Source organism: Pinus tabuliformis, chromosome 3_1, assembly GCF_031772625.1.
Source record: "Pinus tabuliformis cultivar Carrire ecotype Pingquan chromosome 3_1, CPIR1, whole genome shotgun sequence".
Lineage (NCBI taxonomy): Eukaryota > Viridiplantae > Streptophyta > Pinopsida > Pinales > Pinaceae > Pinus > Pinus tabuliformis.
Genome location: NC_142301.1, coordinates 995,371,656 through 995,389,602, shown reverse-complemented (window position 1 = coordinate 995,389,602; position 17,947 = coordinate 995,371,656). Strand labels below are relative to the sequence as shown.

At 40.6% G+C, this 17,947-nt stretch overlaps 3 protein-coding genes across 3 annotated transcripts; all 3 read right to left on the bottom strand.

Annotated features, from left to right (window-relative positions):
* Positions 1-11,502: 11,502 nt before the first annotated feature.
* On the bottom strand, positions 11,503-12,366 carry LOC149191232 (uncharacterized). Its single transcript, XM_089410692.1, has one exon. It carries the CDS (start codon positions 12,364-12,366, stop codon positions 11,503-11,505), a length of 864 nt encoding a protein of 287 aa, XP_089266818.1.
* Positions 12,367-12,744: 378 nt separating this feature from the next.
* On the bottom strand, positions 12,745-13,872 carry LOC149191231 (uncharacterized). Its single transcript, XM_089410690.1, has one exon. It carries the CDS (start codon positions 13,870-13,872, stop codon positions 12,745-12,747), a length of 1,128 nt encoding a protein of 375 aa, XP_089266816.1.
* Positions 13,873-14,859: 987 nt separating this feature from the next.
* On the bottom strand, positions 14,860-17,433 carry LOC149191230 (uncharacterized). Its single transcript, XM_089410689.1, has 2 exons — positions 15,919-17,433; positions 14,860-15,750 (listed from the first exon to the last, which is right to left on the bottom strand). The coding sequence occupies exons 1-2, from the start codon at positions 17,431-17,433 to the stop codon at positions 14,860-14,862; spliced, it is 2,406 nt and encodes an 801-aa protein (XP_089266815.1).
* Between the last annotated feature and the right edge of the window lie 514 nt (positions 17,434-17,947).

Genomic DNA, 17,947 nt, shown 5'->3' with positions numbered 1-17,947 from the left:
TTTATAAAGTAAACAAATATAGACAAACAAACAATCTATTCGGTCCCCAGTGGAGTCGCCATTTTGTTATCAGGAAATCTAGTGTCTATGCAGAGCTGCTAGTCCTACTAAGGCTGGTAGCTACCTTAGAAACAAACAAGCTAAAACCACTTTCGTTTTCCTTTATGAGAAGTAGATAAGAGGGGAAAGAAGGAGACCAACCTCTATCTTGCACTTGGTTCCTTGCTTGATTCCTCTCCCTTCTGGTAGATCTTTTCCACTTGCTTCTTCATCTACCCAGTTTCAAAGAGCACCTATAGAATCAAAGCAGCATAACACTATCCAAGAACATAGATCTACTATCATAAACAATATAGGACCAGATATATATTGACCACAGAAATGCATATATCATCAATCATACAAGAATTTGGAGGAAAACTTGAATAGATTTATTAATAATCAAGAATAGCAAAGAGGATTAAAACCAATTGTTCTGACCCAGCATCATCCTCTCAGCAAGAAAACCCTTCTTCACCTCATGAAAAGATTAGATCACCCAACACTATGATGTTACACCAAGAAACCAACAACACTTCCTTGCAAGATACACAATTCCATCCTCTTGGATCTCCGGGATGAGGGATCCATATATAGATGTTTGCAAGGGGGGTGAGTCAGCTTTTGAGATTTGATTAGTGTCCTCTCTCTGATAGTTCTTGATTGCACTTGGAGATTGATGATCTCTTACTCATCCCTGGGCAAATGCGGAGAGGCAAGTGTCACAGGAGAAGTTTATGGAAGATTCCATGATCCTCCACCTTGCAGATTGACCCTGCCATTTGTCCAATCTCGCCCATCGCACCCCATAGAAGGGCTTTTCACTATGCATTGCACCTCTCGTGTGTATTTAGGTAGGATGCAGCACACTTTGACCATGGAGCAGGTGAGATGGTCTAGTTTTGACCAGTTCTAAGTAGTTTTTCATGGAGAACTTCTAGGAGAAGATGTAATAAGTTGACCTTGTTCTTTTAGAGGTTGGAATCACACTTTTAGGGACTTAAGATACCTTGGTTTATGGACGTTTGTGATTGGGGTTACAGTGCCCAAAAATGTCTATAACAGGGGGGTGTCAGGATATTTCGACACATAGGAAATAGTTAAGTATAACTTGGTCTAGTGTAGAGTTAGGTAAAGTGTGTTTCTTTACCATGTACTTTTGTAACTTACAATCTGACGGTCAAGATATGTAGTGATATGATGGTTCATTCTCTCCTCGGTATCACTGACAGTTGATCTGTGGCTTAACACTCGATTGGTCCATGATCTCTATTTAAAAAGCATGGAGGGTCATCTGTAGGGTAACCGTTCATGAGAGAAGCTTATGTAAAGTTTCATTCTTTTATTAATAAATTGCCTGAAGTGGCCACATTGGCTCAGGCCGTGGACTGTTTCCCTCTTTGGACTGCTTCCCTCTTTCAGGGTTTTAACCATGTCAACAATACTGGTGTATTAATCTATGATCTGTTTGTGAGTAGTGTCCTTTGGTTTTCTATCTAAGGAACTTACCCTGTAAATTCCTGCAGATAGATCCCATGCATTCGTAATTGGTCATCTTGAAAGATCTCCCTTCAAGCGATCAAGATTCTTCTGAAGGACCTGCTCTGGGGTGAATTAGTATTTACAATTCAATAATTTTCAATTCCCAATCAGATTTATATACACTACTTCAGTGAAGTGAACATGCGTGTGTACACTACTGTGATTAAGGAAACCAGCATATAACTAGAAAACTTATGATTTAGTCAATTTGTCATGTGTTGATCTTTAATCAGTGCATCAGTTTATATTAACTATGTGCAATAATAGCATAATAAACCATCACGCATAAGCAACACACATGAACACAAAGATTTAAGATGGAACCCCAATGCGGGAGAAAAACCACCTGCTCTTGTCGTCTCTATCTTTTCTTAATATAAAGAAGATATGTTTACAATCTTGTATTGGTGCTGATTCATACCGGTATGTAGGCACCCACTTGTAGAAGGCTACAACCTTCTCTCGTTTTCCAGCTTCTACTGGAAGGGAGCTACAACCCCCTAGCTCTTGTAATCGCTGATATGTTTATTAGTACCTAAGTGCCGACCTATAGAACGCTATGACCTTTTCTCTTCCTCCAAGGACCACATTTCATTAATTTTTAGACTGGATGCTCTTAGTACACAACAATACAATATGAAGGCCTCATTTCATCAAATTTTCACACTGGACCCATAAAAAACTTATAAACTCAAATTGAATCAACCAACAATGAGTTAATATGAATAGTTAGATCACTCTCATTAGAACATTGTGCTAAACCCAGAAACCTACATCATCATTCAAAACCAACTGCAACCTTAAGAATCATACATTGAATGTATAAACTACTTTAATGAATCCAACCTTCTGTGTATACGCTACTTCTTGCAACAAAACCTGTGTATACCTCCAAAACTACTGAATCATAAAATTTGTACCAACCAGTAATATTTTGAACTTCTACTATCAATCACAGAGATCTAGACAGTTAGCAGAAAATGTAACCCTTCTCACTTAATCAATAAATCAATTAGACATGAAATCTTTATGCATTCTTTTTTACTTTCATATCTAAGAAGAATTCATTGATAGACAACAGTAAAATAGTAGCACTGATGAGATAGATCAGTCATTTCTGAACAACATGATTTTCTTTTGCATACGCTACTTGTAAGAATCGAACCTGCGTGTATACGCGCCTTTATCAAGGTGAACAAATGTATAGATATGCAAATATTAACTTACAACTTCATTGCTATTCCAAACTTTAGACATACCTAGATCATGATATTTAAAGAATAAAACATGCATAAGCAATCAGATCTAGCCCAACCAATATCAAATCATACAATGATAATTCATTTTAGGTTTCACGATCCTGATCCAACATTGTATCCAGGGTGCACAAAATATTTTAGATTATATCATAATGATAACCCTTGTAACATAAAATATACTTCAAATAGAAGTATTTATACGAAAACCTTTCACTTGCACACCTGGCCCTTTGATCTTCTCCTCCTTATCTATTTTTTGCCTTCCTCAATACCTCGGACCAAAAGACCACTTAGACCCTGTGGTATTCTAGGACGAGATAAAATAACCATTACTCTGCTCAACATTATGGGCTAATACCATGGTATTGACCCTTGGTATTCTTTACTCTTGAATTTTCTTGATTTTCCAACCCATACACACTTTTCCTCTTGTGAAAGTGCATGCATACGTATACGCTCTTTTTGTTCCGTGAACCTGCGTGTATATGCTGCTTTGTCAAGTTGAACCTATGTATATATCTTAAACTATCTGAAAACATCCTTTTCCTTCAACTTCTTGATTATGATCAGTAGACCTTTGTTCCAACTTCCTGTTCTTCTGTACCAATGCCCTGTTACCTCTTAATTGACCTGTTACACTGTGAGTTTCCTTTTATCAAATATGAGATGACATGTGAGTGAGCTTATCAAATTTGAGATGGCCTATGAGTGAGTTTCTATCAAGGATAACACCTGTATCATAATTCCAACACTACTTGGTCAAAATATTCTGCGAGTGGGTTATCGACATGGTCTTCCGACTGTGGTCAACGTGATCTCTATGCCTTGCCATACCCTCTTGTGAAGCAACCCACTAACAACTGGTAGCTGTTGAACTATGGGTGAATGAATAGAGTGGATAATCTCAGAGGCAGATTCACGTTAGTATGCTTCTGATGTCTATAATCTTAGATTGACTATGAAGAGTCAATAAGAAGTCAATTCTTGTAATTAATTTTTCATTTTTAGTATTCAAACTAGAGTTGTCGTATAGTTTCACCTGTAATAGGTGCACACATTATTTGCATCGAACCATCATAAGCTAACTAACACAGGTGCCCATATGAATTATAATTATTCTACAACCCCATTATCTCAACATGCATATTTCATTATGTACAACTCATTTTTTATCTTGGCATGTTTATGCCATAAATTAATCAATTAAGGCCCTTATTTTATAAGGACCGAATACATAAAAAAGCCCCCATTAGTTTTAAATGAAATGATAACATGTCATATATAGTGAATTTAACATATATATGTTATTGACCCTTCAATAACCATGTTAATATTTGAATTTATCCTTAAGGAATAGTAACTTCCCGTGATGACAAGAAATCAATATAATATTCACATGTTCTAAGTTTCAAGATTTAACGTCACCCTTGATTTTTATTATTTGGTTCTCATATTTACTCATATCTGCAAAGGCAGATTGACCCATAGGACGAAAGGTTTGAACTTACCTCTGATACCATTTGTACCACTGGTACACCATACCGATGTTTGTAGCATCACCTGCATGACATATAATTTATCCACATGTTTCCAACCATATTATTATGCCAAAAATTCATTCTTTACCTTTAAGTAAGTGGAACAATCTGTGCTGAATTTATAAGGAATTTCATGGACATGTTTCATTTTTGAAATAAATTAAAGTTTTATGTCATACTATTCAAGTGATTTTATTTAGTAATAAATTTTCTATGTCATGTGGTTGCAACAATATCAACATAATAGTATTATAACATTCATCATGCATACCTGCACATAATGTGTATTACACACACACAACTACATATGTCATATACTATCCTGCAACACATGTATTCATACTAGTACAATATGTATCGCTTGTACATAGTAACATCTATATCGCTTGTACATCATGGTATAAAGTTTTTGTGTGCTCCCAAAACATTCAATAACTTGGTTTGATAATTCTCATATAATTGTAAGGATTAATACCTTCTCGTTTCCTCATCAAGCCCAACTATACCTCTTTCAAAATATCTTAAATCTCTTTTTAATCATGAGAGATGTTAATGCATGAATGCCATAATCTTGTCGTGTATACCTTTGTTGCTCATAGTAACTACATACATATATGTACAAAGAGGCTAAGATACAACCTTCAAGGATTAATGTAATTGAAGCAACTCAAGAAATATTCCTGTTCTTATGGGAGCATATTTAAAAAAAAAAACTCACATAACTCTACTCATTTTTTATGCATGGACAAAATAACTTATGTAACTAGTACACATGCTTATGTGCAGTTTTATTTCACCTCAGATGACCTCATGTCATTTTAATGTGTTAACATGTAAATACCTTGGGGTCACACCCTCACATAAAAGGGTGTAAAGTTGTGAATATTATAGCTTTCACTTATAACTCCTATATGGGAGATGTATGTAGGAGCATATTGTTTATTCAATGAGGTTTAGACCTACATGGAATTCATCATAACCAAGAAGGTGTTGGAAAAAGTACAAAAAGAGCCATAGTAAATCATATGACATGATTTGTTTAAGTGTGGAATAATTGTTAAGAACCAACCAAATTTGTTCTTGGTTAAAGACAAGCTGAGATGGTTATTAGACTTCAAATATCTATGATAGACTAAGTATCATAGTTAATAGTCTACTTTATAATTAAGACGAAAGTATATTCCAATTTTGTTAAAACCTTGTACAGGTGACATATTTAATCGCAAAACTAGAATTCATGAGTATGATTAAGTTGTAGTATGCATGATGACTGTTATGATACTATTATGTTGATATTGTTGTAACCACATGACATAGTAAAATGATTGCTAAATAAAATAAATTGAACAATATGACATAAAACTTTCATTTATTGTAGAAGTGGAACATGTCCATGAAATTCCTTATAAACTGAGTACAGTTTGTTCCACTTACTTAAAGGTAAATAAGGAATTTTTGGCATAATACTAACATGGTTGGAAACATGTGGATAAAGTATATGTCATGTAGGTGATGTTATGGACATTGGTATGGTGTACCAGTGGTACAGATGGTACTATGTATACACGATACATATGGTACCAGTATGAATGCATGTGTTGCAGGATAGTATATGACATATGTAGTTGTGTGTGTGTAATACACAATATGTGCATGTATGCATGAAGACACTGGGTGGTTGTATGGCATGGAAACCGACCTGGAGTGTACAAAAAAGAAGGAAGCTAAGAAGTGATTCAAGAATAAGTAACAATGGTTTATTAATAATTTTGTATACATGCGATTATGATTCTGATGAAAACATATGATTATGATGGTTATGTGTGATCTAACCTGATATAATACTTTGTGCATATTGAGTTGGAAAATGTGCCAGTTGACTTATTGTATGTAGAGGAGCTAGAGGAAGCCACTGTCCGGAAAGAACACAAAAGCTTGGAAGAATGAAAGGGAAGAACATGAATTTCTTCAATTAAAATAAATGACGGGAAATATAAGTCGTAGATACTTTAGTAGTATTGTGTATCAAATTATGATATTAATTGTGGTAAACATAGTTGAATTTCTGCATCTAAAAATTCTCACCAAATTGATTGAAATCAATAATACAGGTAGCAATGGAATGAGATGTGTGGGAGAAATCCTCTATAACCAATATATTCTATCAAATGGCTAGGCCATGGGAGCCTATGAATTCAAAGACAACTACTGGTGAATGAGGAAATAATATTGTAAGATGCAGTAATACGCTGAGGATGGTGTAAATATAAGGGGGGGAGTATGTAACACCCCTCTATTGTGTGTCAAACTATTGAAAACCTAATCTGAGAAAAGCTAGGTATGATGTGTAATATGAAAATTAAATACATTATTAAATAAATTAATAAATTAATCACTTGGAAAAGAGAGACACCAAGAGATGAGATTCTTGTCAAATCCCATTGGGGAATGGGAAAGGATAAATCTTTCATAATAAAGCTTCTAGATTTGATTCTATATAAGTTGGATGGATAAGAGATAAATATCCATCAAGAAAAACAAAAGAGCTTTGCAAGAGAGAAAGGCAAGCTTTTATGATGAAAATCCTCATGGAAGAGAAAGGTGAAATTTTCTAAGAAAAGCCTAGGAAATTGGGTAAAACATACACCTAAAAGTGAGACAATGCTAAAGGAAACTATATCATTAAAGAGGGTATTAAATACCCATTTCTTAGATCAACTGGAGGGATTTGATCCATGGCAGGAACCTTGACTCAGGGGTGAACTAGAAGAGTCAGTTCTATGCTTGGGTGGTGGTGCTCCGCTCTTCAAGTGTTTTTATCTCTCTTCTAATCTAGTTGGACTCACTTGCACAGGATGTACTATATATTGGTTTCATACCCTCTATGTTTCAAATTCATTTAGCCTATGAGAGAATTTGCATGAGTTTTCTTTGGTATGTGAATGATTGAAGGATTGTGTGTGACTATTATACATGAGTAGATGTACCAGTGTTAGTGGAATTTCTGAGATAATTTTAATTATGCATATGAAAATTATGGCACATCAATGCAATTCTTGTTAAGTTTATTAAAGAGACCTACTCTATGGATCTTCTATGGTGGCGTTATTCTATCTTGTTAAGGTAGTGGATAACTGGGCTTGAGATGTTATGCAAACATGTTAATGGTGTTTAAGACTCAATTGGATAAATTATGGTGCACGTTATTTATGTTATGCATGCAATGCTTCTATTTTGACTAATTGTGCACAATCCCTAAGATACCCATGTTAACATTGCATGCAACTGGGGTAGTCGACTTATTGATTGGGTATGAGGAATGATTTTGGTTTGAAATAGTAGAGCTTGGGGTTTAGGGTATTTAATCTTTTCATTATTCACCATCATATGATTTTCTTTCATTAAGGATTGTTCAATTATTTGTTCATGACGAGGTTACTGTAGGACTATGGTCATGATGGATGGCCTTGCTAGCTACAATAGACATAAGATAATGTTCCCTTAATGCTTGTGTGGATCAACCAAAGAAGTTTATGTTTTGTAGGCCATGATTAGTTCTTGTATAAAATTTGTAAATTATGCTTAATGGAGAGAACAGTAGCTAAATTCTAAAGTATGCTCAGGAGGTACATTGTTATGAAACTAGCTCACAAAAAGATAGAAAAGAGAGATAAACACCTTAGAATTCAGCCTCTTCGAGGGGGAAACCTCCTTTACATTACACAAATGAACAATTCTTGGATGATACAAATTACAAGACCTCCTTTCTATATATAGGAGTCTAAGGGGTCATAATATAATCAGAGCCGACATAACAATAATAATGTAAGGGAACAATAATAACAATAGTGGGCCTCTATGGGGCACAATAATAACAATATGGGGACTACATGGGCACAACAATATAATAAGGGGGTTGTACTAATAACAATAAGGGGTTACATTAGTGGTATAGGGACCTAACATGCCCCTCTCCTTCAAAAAGTGTTGTCATCAATGCTTGAGTCATTCTTGATGCTTCTATATAACATTCTTGTCCTCCCATGTGGAATATTTAACAGGTAAGTTCTTCCACTTGATGAGATACTCTGAAATTGATCGATTTTGTAGCTGTCAGGTTCTTGTTTCTGTGACTGCTCCAGGTTCCAATATGATTTTTCCTTCCTCATTAAGTTTTGTTAATACTGTTTGAATTGGGATCTTCTACAACTTTTGAATGAGTGGCCACACTTCTTTGTCCTTCTTCCATTCATCCCTTGCTTCGTTTATCCAATCTAGTTGGATAATATAAATAGCACAAAACAATGCTTCCACGTCCTCATCCTTTCTTGAGAGTGCATCCACAACAACATTTTGCTTCCCTTTTTTGTAGATGATTTCAAAGTCATAACCCAACATATTTTTGACTCATTTTTTCTATTCTTATAAAGATAATCTTTGTTCTAAAAAGTATTTAAGACTATCATGATCCATTTTTAGCTTTAGGTGTCTTCCTATTAGGTAAGGTCGCCATTTCTTAAGTGCATGTAGTATTGCCAACATTTCCTTCTCATAAACAACTTTCTTGAGGGACATTTGTTTGTATGGATTTAGCCGTAAAAATATCCAATCGCCTGCATCAAAACTTATTTCACTACGATGTTGATCTACCTATTGTTTCATTCGATTCTACACCAAAGCGGCGTTATCCCTTAAAAGTTGGAGAACTTGTTGTTGATGCTCGATGTGATCTTTCACTGCTTGAACCTTTTTCTTCTTGATATGTCCTTCTATCTTGAGAGTTTGAGGAGTGGTAATTTATGCCAATGCATTAAAAGATATGGTTGGATTCATTTCTTGATGCTCGATGTGATCTTTCACTTCTTGAACATTTTTCTTCTTGATATGTCCTTCTATATTGAGAGTTTGAGGAGTGGTAATTCTTGCCAATGCTTTACAAGATATGGTCAGATTCATTTCTTCTTTCTCTGAGGTTGGTTCCTGGTGACTATCCTTTTCTTTTGAAGTTTCTTGATCCTTTTCTTCTTGATATTTCACTGCTTGAACCTTCTTCTTCTTGATATGTCCTTCTATCTTGAGAGTTTGAGGAGTGGTAATTCCTAGCAATGTAGTACAAGATATGGTCAAATCCATTTTTTCTTTCTCTAGGGTTGGTTCATGGTGTATATCCTCTTCTTTTGACATTTCTTGATCCTTTTCTTCCTCCTCTTCATATTGTATGTAAAATAATTTATTCTGAGCACACTTATGACCTTTAATGTATTTGCTATCACAATTGTAACAAAGCCCTTTTGCTATTTTTTCTTCCAATTGTTGTGGTGTCAACCTTGTAGTTTTTGGAAGGCTACAAGAAACAACACTTCCATCTTTATAGTTGTGAGGGGTAGACATCCTCGTTGCCATATTTTTTCTTTCCACTTTTCTTGCCAAACTATATGCCTTCTCCAATGAATCAGGTTCCCAAAGGTGAACCTCATGTTGGATGTTATCTGTTAAAGTGCCTATGAAGAAATCAATCCTCAACTTCTCTAGAATATAATTTACAATTATATTAAATTTTTGAAAGTCCTTACTGTGCTCTTCCATTGAACCCTTTTGTTTGATATTTAGCAAGTGGCTAAAGAAGGTGTTTCCTTTGTATTCTCATAATGTGCTATCATTTCCTCTGTGAAAATTGACGACGTAACAAGTGGTTTAGGAGAACAAATCCCTTTATACTATAAAAATTGATCTGGTTCTAAATATGAAGATGCAATACATACCTTTTGTTTTTTTTTTTTCTCGTTAAGACTATGCTATTCTATTATATACATAAACAGGAAAACAGTTACAGTCATGGGGTCATACTGCCGAAGGCCATGGATGGCACTTTGGACTGAAAGTAATCAGAAAAAGCAGCCCACGCAGGGGCACCGCCACTGAGACAAATCACCCGCGTAGGGGCACCGCCATTGAGACAAATCACCCGCGCAGGGGCACCGCCACTGAGACAAGTCACCCACGCAGGGGCGTTAAACCACTGAGGTGCTGTAAGAGAAAAAATTGACATCCCACGCAGGGGCTCAAAAAAGAAAAAAGAGACCTTCATTAGGATCCCTCGCAGGGGCATTGAAAAACATTGAACAAGATTTCTTTCGAACCATACAGAAACATCAAAAACATACAGTAAGCCATTGTAGCAAACATAGAAAATCATGGGAGAACCTGAGCAGCGTCTGAATAGGTGATGCTGAGCGAACGGACGACTATTCGTCCGGCTCCTCCTCGATGATCCTGCGCCAACCACATCCTTCCGGGAGAGAGTCCCATGCTGTCTTGTCCCTCGCTGGAGAAGGCGCTGCCTGAGTCGGAGGTGGAATGACAGCATGCTCTGGGCCAACCTCTGGCGAACCCTCAACATCCCTAGAGCTTCCTGCCTGGTGCATCTTCGTGCTGGGTTGTTCCTCGCCCTCATCCTTCGGTTCTTCAAGGAAAAGGACCGAGACATGGGCGTTGATGCGAGAATTTCCCTGGGAACTGCTGAAGGAGAAGACGGCAGTGCCAAACGCAGGTAGTGGAGCCGAGTCTGAATCTGGACTGCTGGAGTCCAGGAATTGGCTCGATTGGATGGGATGGGCTTCTGCAACTTGATGGAAGAGACATCGACAGCAGCGGGATTGGGGAGTTGCAACTGAGGGACGAGAAGACCCGCCTCTGCTAGATCCTCGACGGCTGAGAAGGCGCTGTCGAGGCCTGACCATATTTCCACAGATAGCAGGGGGAAGAAACAGAGCAGGATAGGAGGAATTGGGGAGATTGAAACGCCCTTCACCCACCCTTGCAGACCTGAAGCCACAGTCAATTGACAGAGGAGCGACGTGAGCACTAGCTCTGTGAACCATCGACCAAGCAGATGCGCACTCCCTAAACCATAAACCCAATTCCGGATTCTGAGCTCGACCCAACACATTACATTCCATCCCCTCACCATTCTTATGCTCCTCCGCTGTTCCTCGAACTCTGCATGCCATAACTGCACTCTGAATTCGCACTTGAACCCCGGACAGTGCAATGAATTGCCGTCCCTGATCGCACCTGAACCCACGCTTAAGATCCATGGCGGCGGATCGCAGTTAATGCTTGTCTTAGGCTTGGGGCCGCACATGGTTTCCATGTGGCGCCTCGTTTTCAACCGTCGTGTCACCCGCATCCGGGGAGGCAGCATCGCTTTGGACCAGCCTAGCAAAGTCCTGAGCCTGGGCATTATTTGGTATAATGGTCGAGGTTCCTGTGAGGAGATTATGATCATTATCTGCTCCTATGTTAGCTAAGAGGTCTGCAACCTTGTTGCCTTCTCTTTTTGTGTGAATGAAGGTGATGGCCCTGTTGCTGCGGAGAGCTTGTTCAATGGCTTCTAGTCTGGCTGCAAGTCTCCAGCTGTTTGTGATTTTTTTCACTTGTGAGCCATTCTGCAGTCTCTTGGCCATGTTTATGAGAATCTGGGAGTCTCCTTCCACGATCAAGGGTTGGAGATTGAGGTTCCAAGCGAGAAGGAGTCCTTGCCATAATCCTTCAATCTCCGCCGAGTTGTTGGTGTCCCAACCCAAGTATCCGAAGTATATCTGCAGGGGGGTGCCTTCGTGATTCCTCAGAATACCTCCAAAACCTGCCATTCCAGGGTTACCTTTGGAGGCCCCATCAAAGTTGAGCTTATAAGAATGCTTAGGGGGGGCGATCCAAGTGCCTTTGATTGTACTGCTGCTTTTGGAGGTGCTGATCTTGTGTAGAGTCTGAGGTAGGAGCAATTGCCAGTTGCTTAGAATGCCTTTCTCGACGTCTAGAGATGGAAGATCTTCCTGGGTCCAGGAGTGGAGCAACAGCGTCTCGTTGAGGTTCCCACATAGTCTGGTCCATATGTCTTCAATCCTTGAGCTCTGATTTTTGAATATACATTTATTCCTTTCTTTCCATATACCCCATAAGATGAGTCCAGGGAGCAGGTTCCACATACAGTTGAGAAGCTCGCTCTTATAAGGATTCTGCAGCCAATGTCTTAGGGAGTCGGTTATATCGTTCTTCTTTCTGCATCTTTTTTGACATCTGAAGCTAGCCTTTTCCCATAGTTGATTGGCTAGGGGGCAGGTGTCCAGGAGGTGTTGGAGCGTTTCCTCATTTTGATTGCAATTGGGACATATCGATGGTCCATGAAAATTTCTTCTTCTTAGTTTGTCCCAGGTGAGGATTCTTTTGTGGCTAACCAACCATAGGAAGTAAGAGACTTTGGGCCAGGATCCAAGACCCCATATTTTGCTCCAGATTGGATTAGAAGGGGTATTGATGTTGCAGACTATCTTGTAGGCTTCTGAAGTGGTAAAGTCACCTTTTGGTCAGTATCCCCATCTTAGGATGTCATTGCCTTCGTCGTGTCTGATGCTTCTTTTTCCGAGCTCCTTCTCCAATTCCCCGATATCTTGTAGGTTTGTGAAGTTAATTAACTGATTACCCTGTTTCCATTTCCTGAATCCGTGCTCCGTTTCCTGCATCCAGTAGTGATGGATCTTTTCTTGCTGCTGCTCCGGCCTTACGTGATCCAGGGGTGAATGAAGAATGTGGGTAAGCTTTGGCAACTGGTTCCATGCATCTGTCCAAAATCTGGCAGTCTTGTCATCCCTGACCTCCCAAAAACTGTGCTGCTGAATTAACTGGAAGTGCTGTTTGGCCGCGTTCCATATTAGTGAACCTTTTTCCGTGGGGGTGAATCGGATGAGCTCCTCCTGAGGTCTGTTATTAGCATATTTAGCTGTCCAAATTCTTGCCCAGGGTTTTTCTGGATTTGTGATCCAGTGCCACCATATTTTGGCGCTCATGATGGAATTACTATGCTCCGGGTCTCTCAGACCAATACCCCCTTTATCTTTGGGTAGACAGACTGTGGGCCATTGGACTAAAGCCCATTTACGATTAGTTGCCGAATCTCCCCATAGGAAGCTACGCTGAAGATTCCTGATTCTTTTTAAGACCCATTTGGGTGCAACAAGGATTGAGAAAAGATACAGGGGCATTGCCTGAAGGACTGACTTAACGAGCACAACCCGACTGGCCAAATTGAGAGATATATGCGTCCAAAGGTTGAGACGAGATTCAAGCTTCTCAATGAGGGTTCGCCAAGAGGAGTGCTTTATAGCTGAGGCAGTGAGGGGGGCTCCGAGGTATTTAGAGGGAAGGGAGGCTGTGGGAAAGCCAAGGATTCGGGTAACCGCCGTTTTAACAAGAGAAGGCGTGTGAAAGAAGAATATCTGCGATTTGGTACAGTTGACATCAGTGCCTGACGCTTCAGCAAAGTCAGTGAGCAGGGATTTGAGGCATGCGGCTTCTTGGACCGAGGGATATCCAAATAGCATGGTGTCATCAACAAACTGCTGATGAGAGGTAGCAGAGGTGTTGTGAACTGAAAGACCTTTGAGATGGTGGGATTGGAGGGCATGCTTAATGTGACGGCCGAGCCCTTCTGCCATGAGAACAAAGAGGAAGGGGGATAGGGGGTCCCCTTGCCTAATTCCTCTTGATGGTTTGAAGGGGCGGGAAGGGATTCCATTCACAAGGATGGAGAATTGAGTGGAGTTAATTAAGCTCATGATCCAGCGAATCCACATAGTACAAAAACCAAAAGCCTTTAGCATTTGCTGAATGTAAGTCCAGCTGAGTTTATCAAAAGCCTTAGAAAGATCCAGCTTAAGAAGCATACCTACCTATTTTGATTGTTTGAGGGAGTGTATAATCTCGTGCGTAAGGAGAATGCCGTCCATGATCTGTCTTCCTTCCACGTAACCCGACTGTTCCAGAGATATGAGCAGCGGTAGCAGGGGCTTCAACCGGTTAGCCACAACTTTGGAAATAACTTTGTAAATGACATTACAAAGTGCAATCGGCCTGTATTTGTCGGGAGTAATTGAGTCCTCCTCTTTGGGGATGAGGGCAATGAAGGTGGTATTGAGAGAAGGAAGCAACCAGTGGAGAGCTCTCGATTCTTCAACGATTTGCCAGACTTCCTGTTTTATCATCTCCCAAAAGGTGTGAAAGAACGTGGTGATGAATCCATCCAGTCCAGGGGCTTTTCCTTCCTTAAGCTGGGACATTGCCTCGTCCACCTCCTGAGGCTGAATTGGGCGAAGGAGAAGCTCATTGTGTTCCTCCGTAATGATCCTTGGCACATTGTTGGTGATTCTTTCAATTGCCTGTCGTCTGTCTCCCTCCGGCTCTTGAAGGATCTGATTGAAGTGATTGAGAAATTCTTCCTCGATTTCCTCATGCTTTTCTACTTTCACCCCGCCTTGCTTTTGGATGAACGGAATGCTGTTGTGCATTCTTCTTTGAATGGTGGTTCTATGGAAGAATTTGGTATTACGTTCTCCCTCCTTCAACCATCTTATTCTGGATTTTTGCTTCCAGTAAACTTCCTCCTAATTCTGCCTTTCCTCAATCTGTCTGTGGATACGTCGTTCCTATTCCAAGGTCCCTTCAGTGTGTCCCTCTATGGTTACTCTTTGTTGGAGATCCGTTAGTTCCCGATTGAGATCTTGTTGTGCTTTAAAAATATCTCCAAAGATTTCCCTATTCCAGCGCTTTAGGTGGTTTTTAAGGAACCTGAGCTTCTGTTGGAATTTATACATCTTAGACCCTTCTGGAGGGATAAAGGAGGTCCATGTGGTTTTGACAAAGTCCTTGAACTCGGGGTGCGAGAGCCAGAATCCTTCGAAGCGGAAGGGCCTCCGAGTCAGATCACCTGGTCTTTGCCATTGGAGAGCTATCGGCCAATGGTCCGAGCCGGTATGCGGAAGAATTGCAACTGTGATATCTCCTCCAAGGTGAATCGCGTTATCTGGGATAAGGAAGCGATCTAGTTTGGAAGCGATTTGGTGTTTTCCCGCTCTGCGATTGCTCCATGTGAAGGTTCCATTGCAAAAAGGCAAGTCTATGAGGGAGGCGTTTTGAATGAAGTCCTTGAAATGGATGTTTTCTTGTTCCAGTCTGTACCTCCCCCCAATCTTCTCCTCTAGCTTGGTGATCATGTTAAAGTCCCCTCCGATGATCCAGAGTGGGTGCCTCCTGTTATTGTTCAAAGCCTCTATGGTGTCTAGAAGCGCAATTTTGCTCCCTGTATCCTGCGGGAAATATACATTTGATAGATTTCCATGGATATTCGTACCCAAAATGTGGAAGGCTGCCTGTATGAGGTGATGAGAAGCATGGAAATCTGAGAGATTTAACGCTTGAGTATTCCATGCAATGGCCAGCCCTCCTGAAGCTCTAGATGCATCTACTGCTACTGAGCGACATCCTGGCCAAGCTTTTGTGAGAATGCTACCTAATGTAGATCCGTTACATTTGGTTTCCTGGAGAAAGCATATTTGCGGCTTTTCCATTTTAATCATGTTTTTTAACATTCTGAGTTTCCCTGGGCTATTGAGCCCTCTTAAGTTCCATGATACCAGCTTCATGGTTCAACTATTTGCAGAGGGTTTATAGTACTTTGTCAATTTTGCATACCTGCCTGAATCTACCAGGAGTTTCCCAATCTCGATCGTTCTCTGTAGATCTGTTCTTCGTCCTCTCTTTTTGGTTTCTTTTGGGGGGTGGCTTCCATCCCACTGGCTTCCTGGTTGAATCCCTAGTTGCTGCTGCTGGTATGCTCTCGAAATAACCACCTCCAGCTTGCTGAGTTGGGTTTCGGTTATGCTGTCATATGCTTTCGTTTTGCATGCTAGTTCCAGTTCCAGAATGTCTAGGCCATGCAGATCTATGCTTTCTGGTTCTTCTTCCATCTGTTGCACTTGATTGCCTTCTGCCCCATTGATCTCTGAGCTAGAAGGAGGGTCTAGCTTTCCATCAATTTCCATGTCCTTGTCTTTCTCTGTCGGTTCTTTCCTATCTCCTGAGGGGAAATCATTGAAGATTATGGGGGTTTGGCGTTTGGGGGGGGAGGCTGAGGGAGGGGGAGGGGCGGAGGATGAGGGATGGGAAGGGTTAGACTCAGAGATCGGGGGAAGTTCATCAGAGGATTGAGCAAGGATTTCGAAACTGTTCTTAGAAGCTTGGCCGATGGTGCTGTTTTGCTGGGGCTTGAGCCCATTAGAAGGTTTCTTGTGCGCTCGTCTTCGGCTAGGGGCTTTGGTGAAGCCGTCCTGGGTAGCAGAAACAGAAGGGTCAGGAGAGGTGGCTTTGGTGTTCAGGGGACAATCACGGAAAAGATGCCCAAGAGCATGGCATCTCCTGCAACGGAAGGGTACATGCTCATAGTCCAAGGGTTGAATCCACTCTTCGTCACGGTGGGAGAGACTTACCGATTCTGGTAATGCTTCATTCAAGTGCATGAAGACGCAGATACGAGCATAGGAAATGAATCTGCGCAGTTTGGTCTCTTCTGCAGTCCTGATGTACTCCCCTAGTCCATTTCCTATGTTCTTGAGTATGTCCTCGTCCCAATATTCATCTGGAAGTCCATACATTCTGATCCAGACTGGCGCCCAGGTGAGATCTTCCTTATCCGGGTTGAATCTAGGTATCCAATCTCTCATATACAGGCCCGCTGCGTTGAAGAAGTGAGGCCCTGTTCCCAGTACCCTGAGTTTGTCCTTAATACAGTAAAAAATTGCTGTAAAGAAGCCCTTCGGCCCTAGCTGCAGGGTAACGTCTCCTTTTGGCTTCCATTTCGTTGCGATCCACCCGTATAAGGCTCTTTCTGCCGGCCAGAACCCTATAAACTTCCCAATAATGGCATGATCCCTCATGAACTCGATTCGTGCATCAATCTTGTGTCCAGGTAGCTCTATTCGTGGCCGTTCTTTGGCTATTGGTTTGCATGTTGTCGAGGAAACCTTCGGGATTTCCTCCGGATTTTTTCCTCTGTCTTGGGTGACGCTGGCTTGGTCCGTCCGTCCTCTTGTCTTCTTGTTTCCTTGTTGTTGCCTATTCCCATTGTTCAAGATCTCCTTATCAACCGATCCAAAGAGGAACGCCTGCTCTGGATCATGCTGCGATGGGGAGGGCTCTGACGCCCTCCCCTGAGGAGATTCCATAGAGCCGCTCTAGTACTCTGCTATTCCGCTGCGCACCAGTGGATTTGGTCTGGTTTGTGAGCAGAGCCAGTGCTGTACTGTCTGCTCCGTCGATACTTTCCTCAGAACCCTAATCGCTCCAGCCTCCATCCGTCGCCTCCATCAATACATACCTTTTGTTACTATGGTACACCATGTAGATTAAAATATTTCTCCACCTTTAGTATCCAATTTACCGGATCCTTCCCATCAAACTTCCTCATATCGCCTTTTCTTGATTTTAGGAGCTTGATCTTGAAACGACTATAAATCTGTAATTTCAGATCTCCAACTTCTGAAATTTCTTCTTGCGATAGCTCTCTGTGTCCTCTTTCCAATGCCACAAGTCTAATCAAGATTGGATTCTCCAAGGAAGAGTTATACCAAATCTCCCACGGTGACCTGATTATAGACTTGTTCAGTAGAGCGAATTTGTATGACGTGCCTTCGGTCAATGTTTCACCCTTAGGTTCTGAAAATGGTACCCAAATAACTA

What these genes read in the sequence shown, in the direction of transcription:
- LOC149191232 (XM_089410692.1), bottom strand. Translation starts at nt 12,366, where the DNA reads ATGTGGAACCTGCTCCCTGGACTCATCTTATGGGGTATATGGAAAGAA.
- LOC149191231 (XM_089410690.1), bottom strand. Translation starts at nt 13,872, where the DNA reads ATGGCAGAAGGGCTCGGCCGTCACATTAAGCATGCCCTCCAATCCCAC.
- LOC149191230 (XM_089410689.1), bottom strand. Translation starts at nt 17,433, where the DNA reads ATGGAATCTCCTCAGGGGAGGGCGTCAGAGCCCTCCCCATCGCAGCAT. An exon ending in TCGAGATTGGGAAACTCCTG is followed by an intron (nt 15,751 to 15,918) that starts GTAGATTCAGGC and finishes TGCTTTCTCCAG; the next exon opens with GAAACCAAATGTAACGGATC.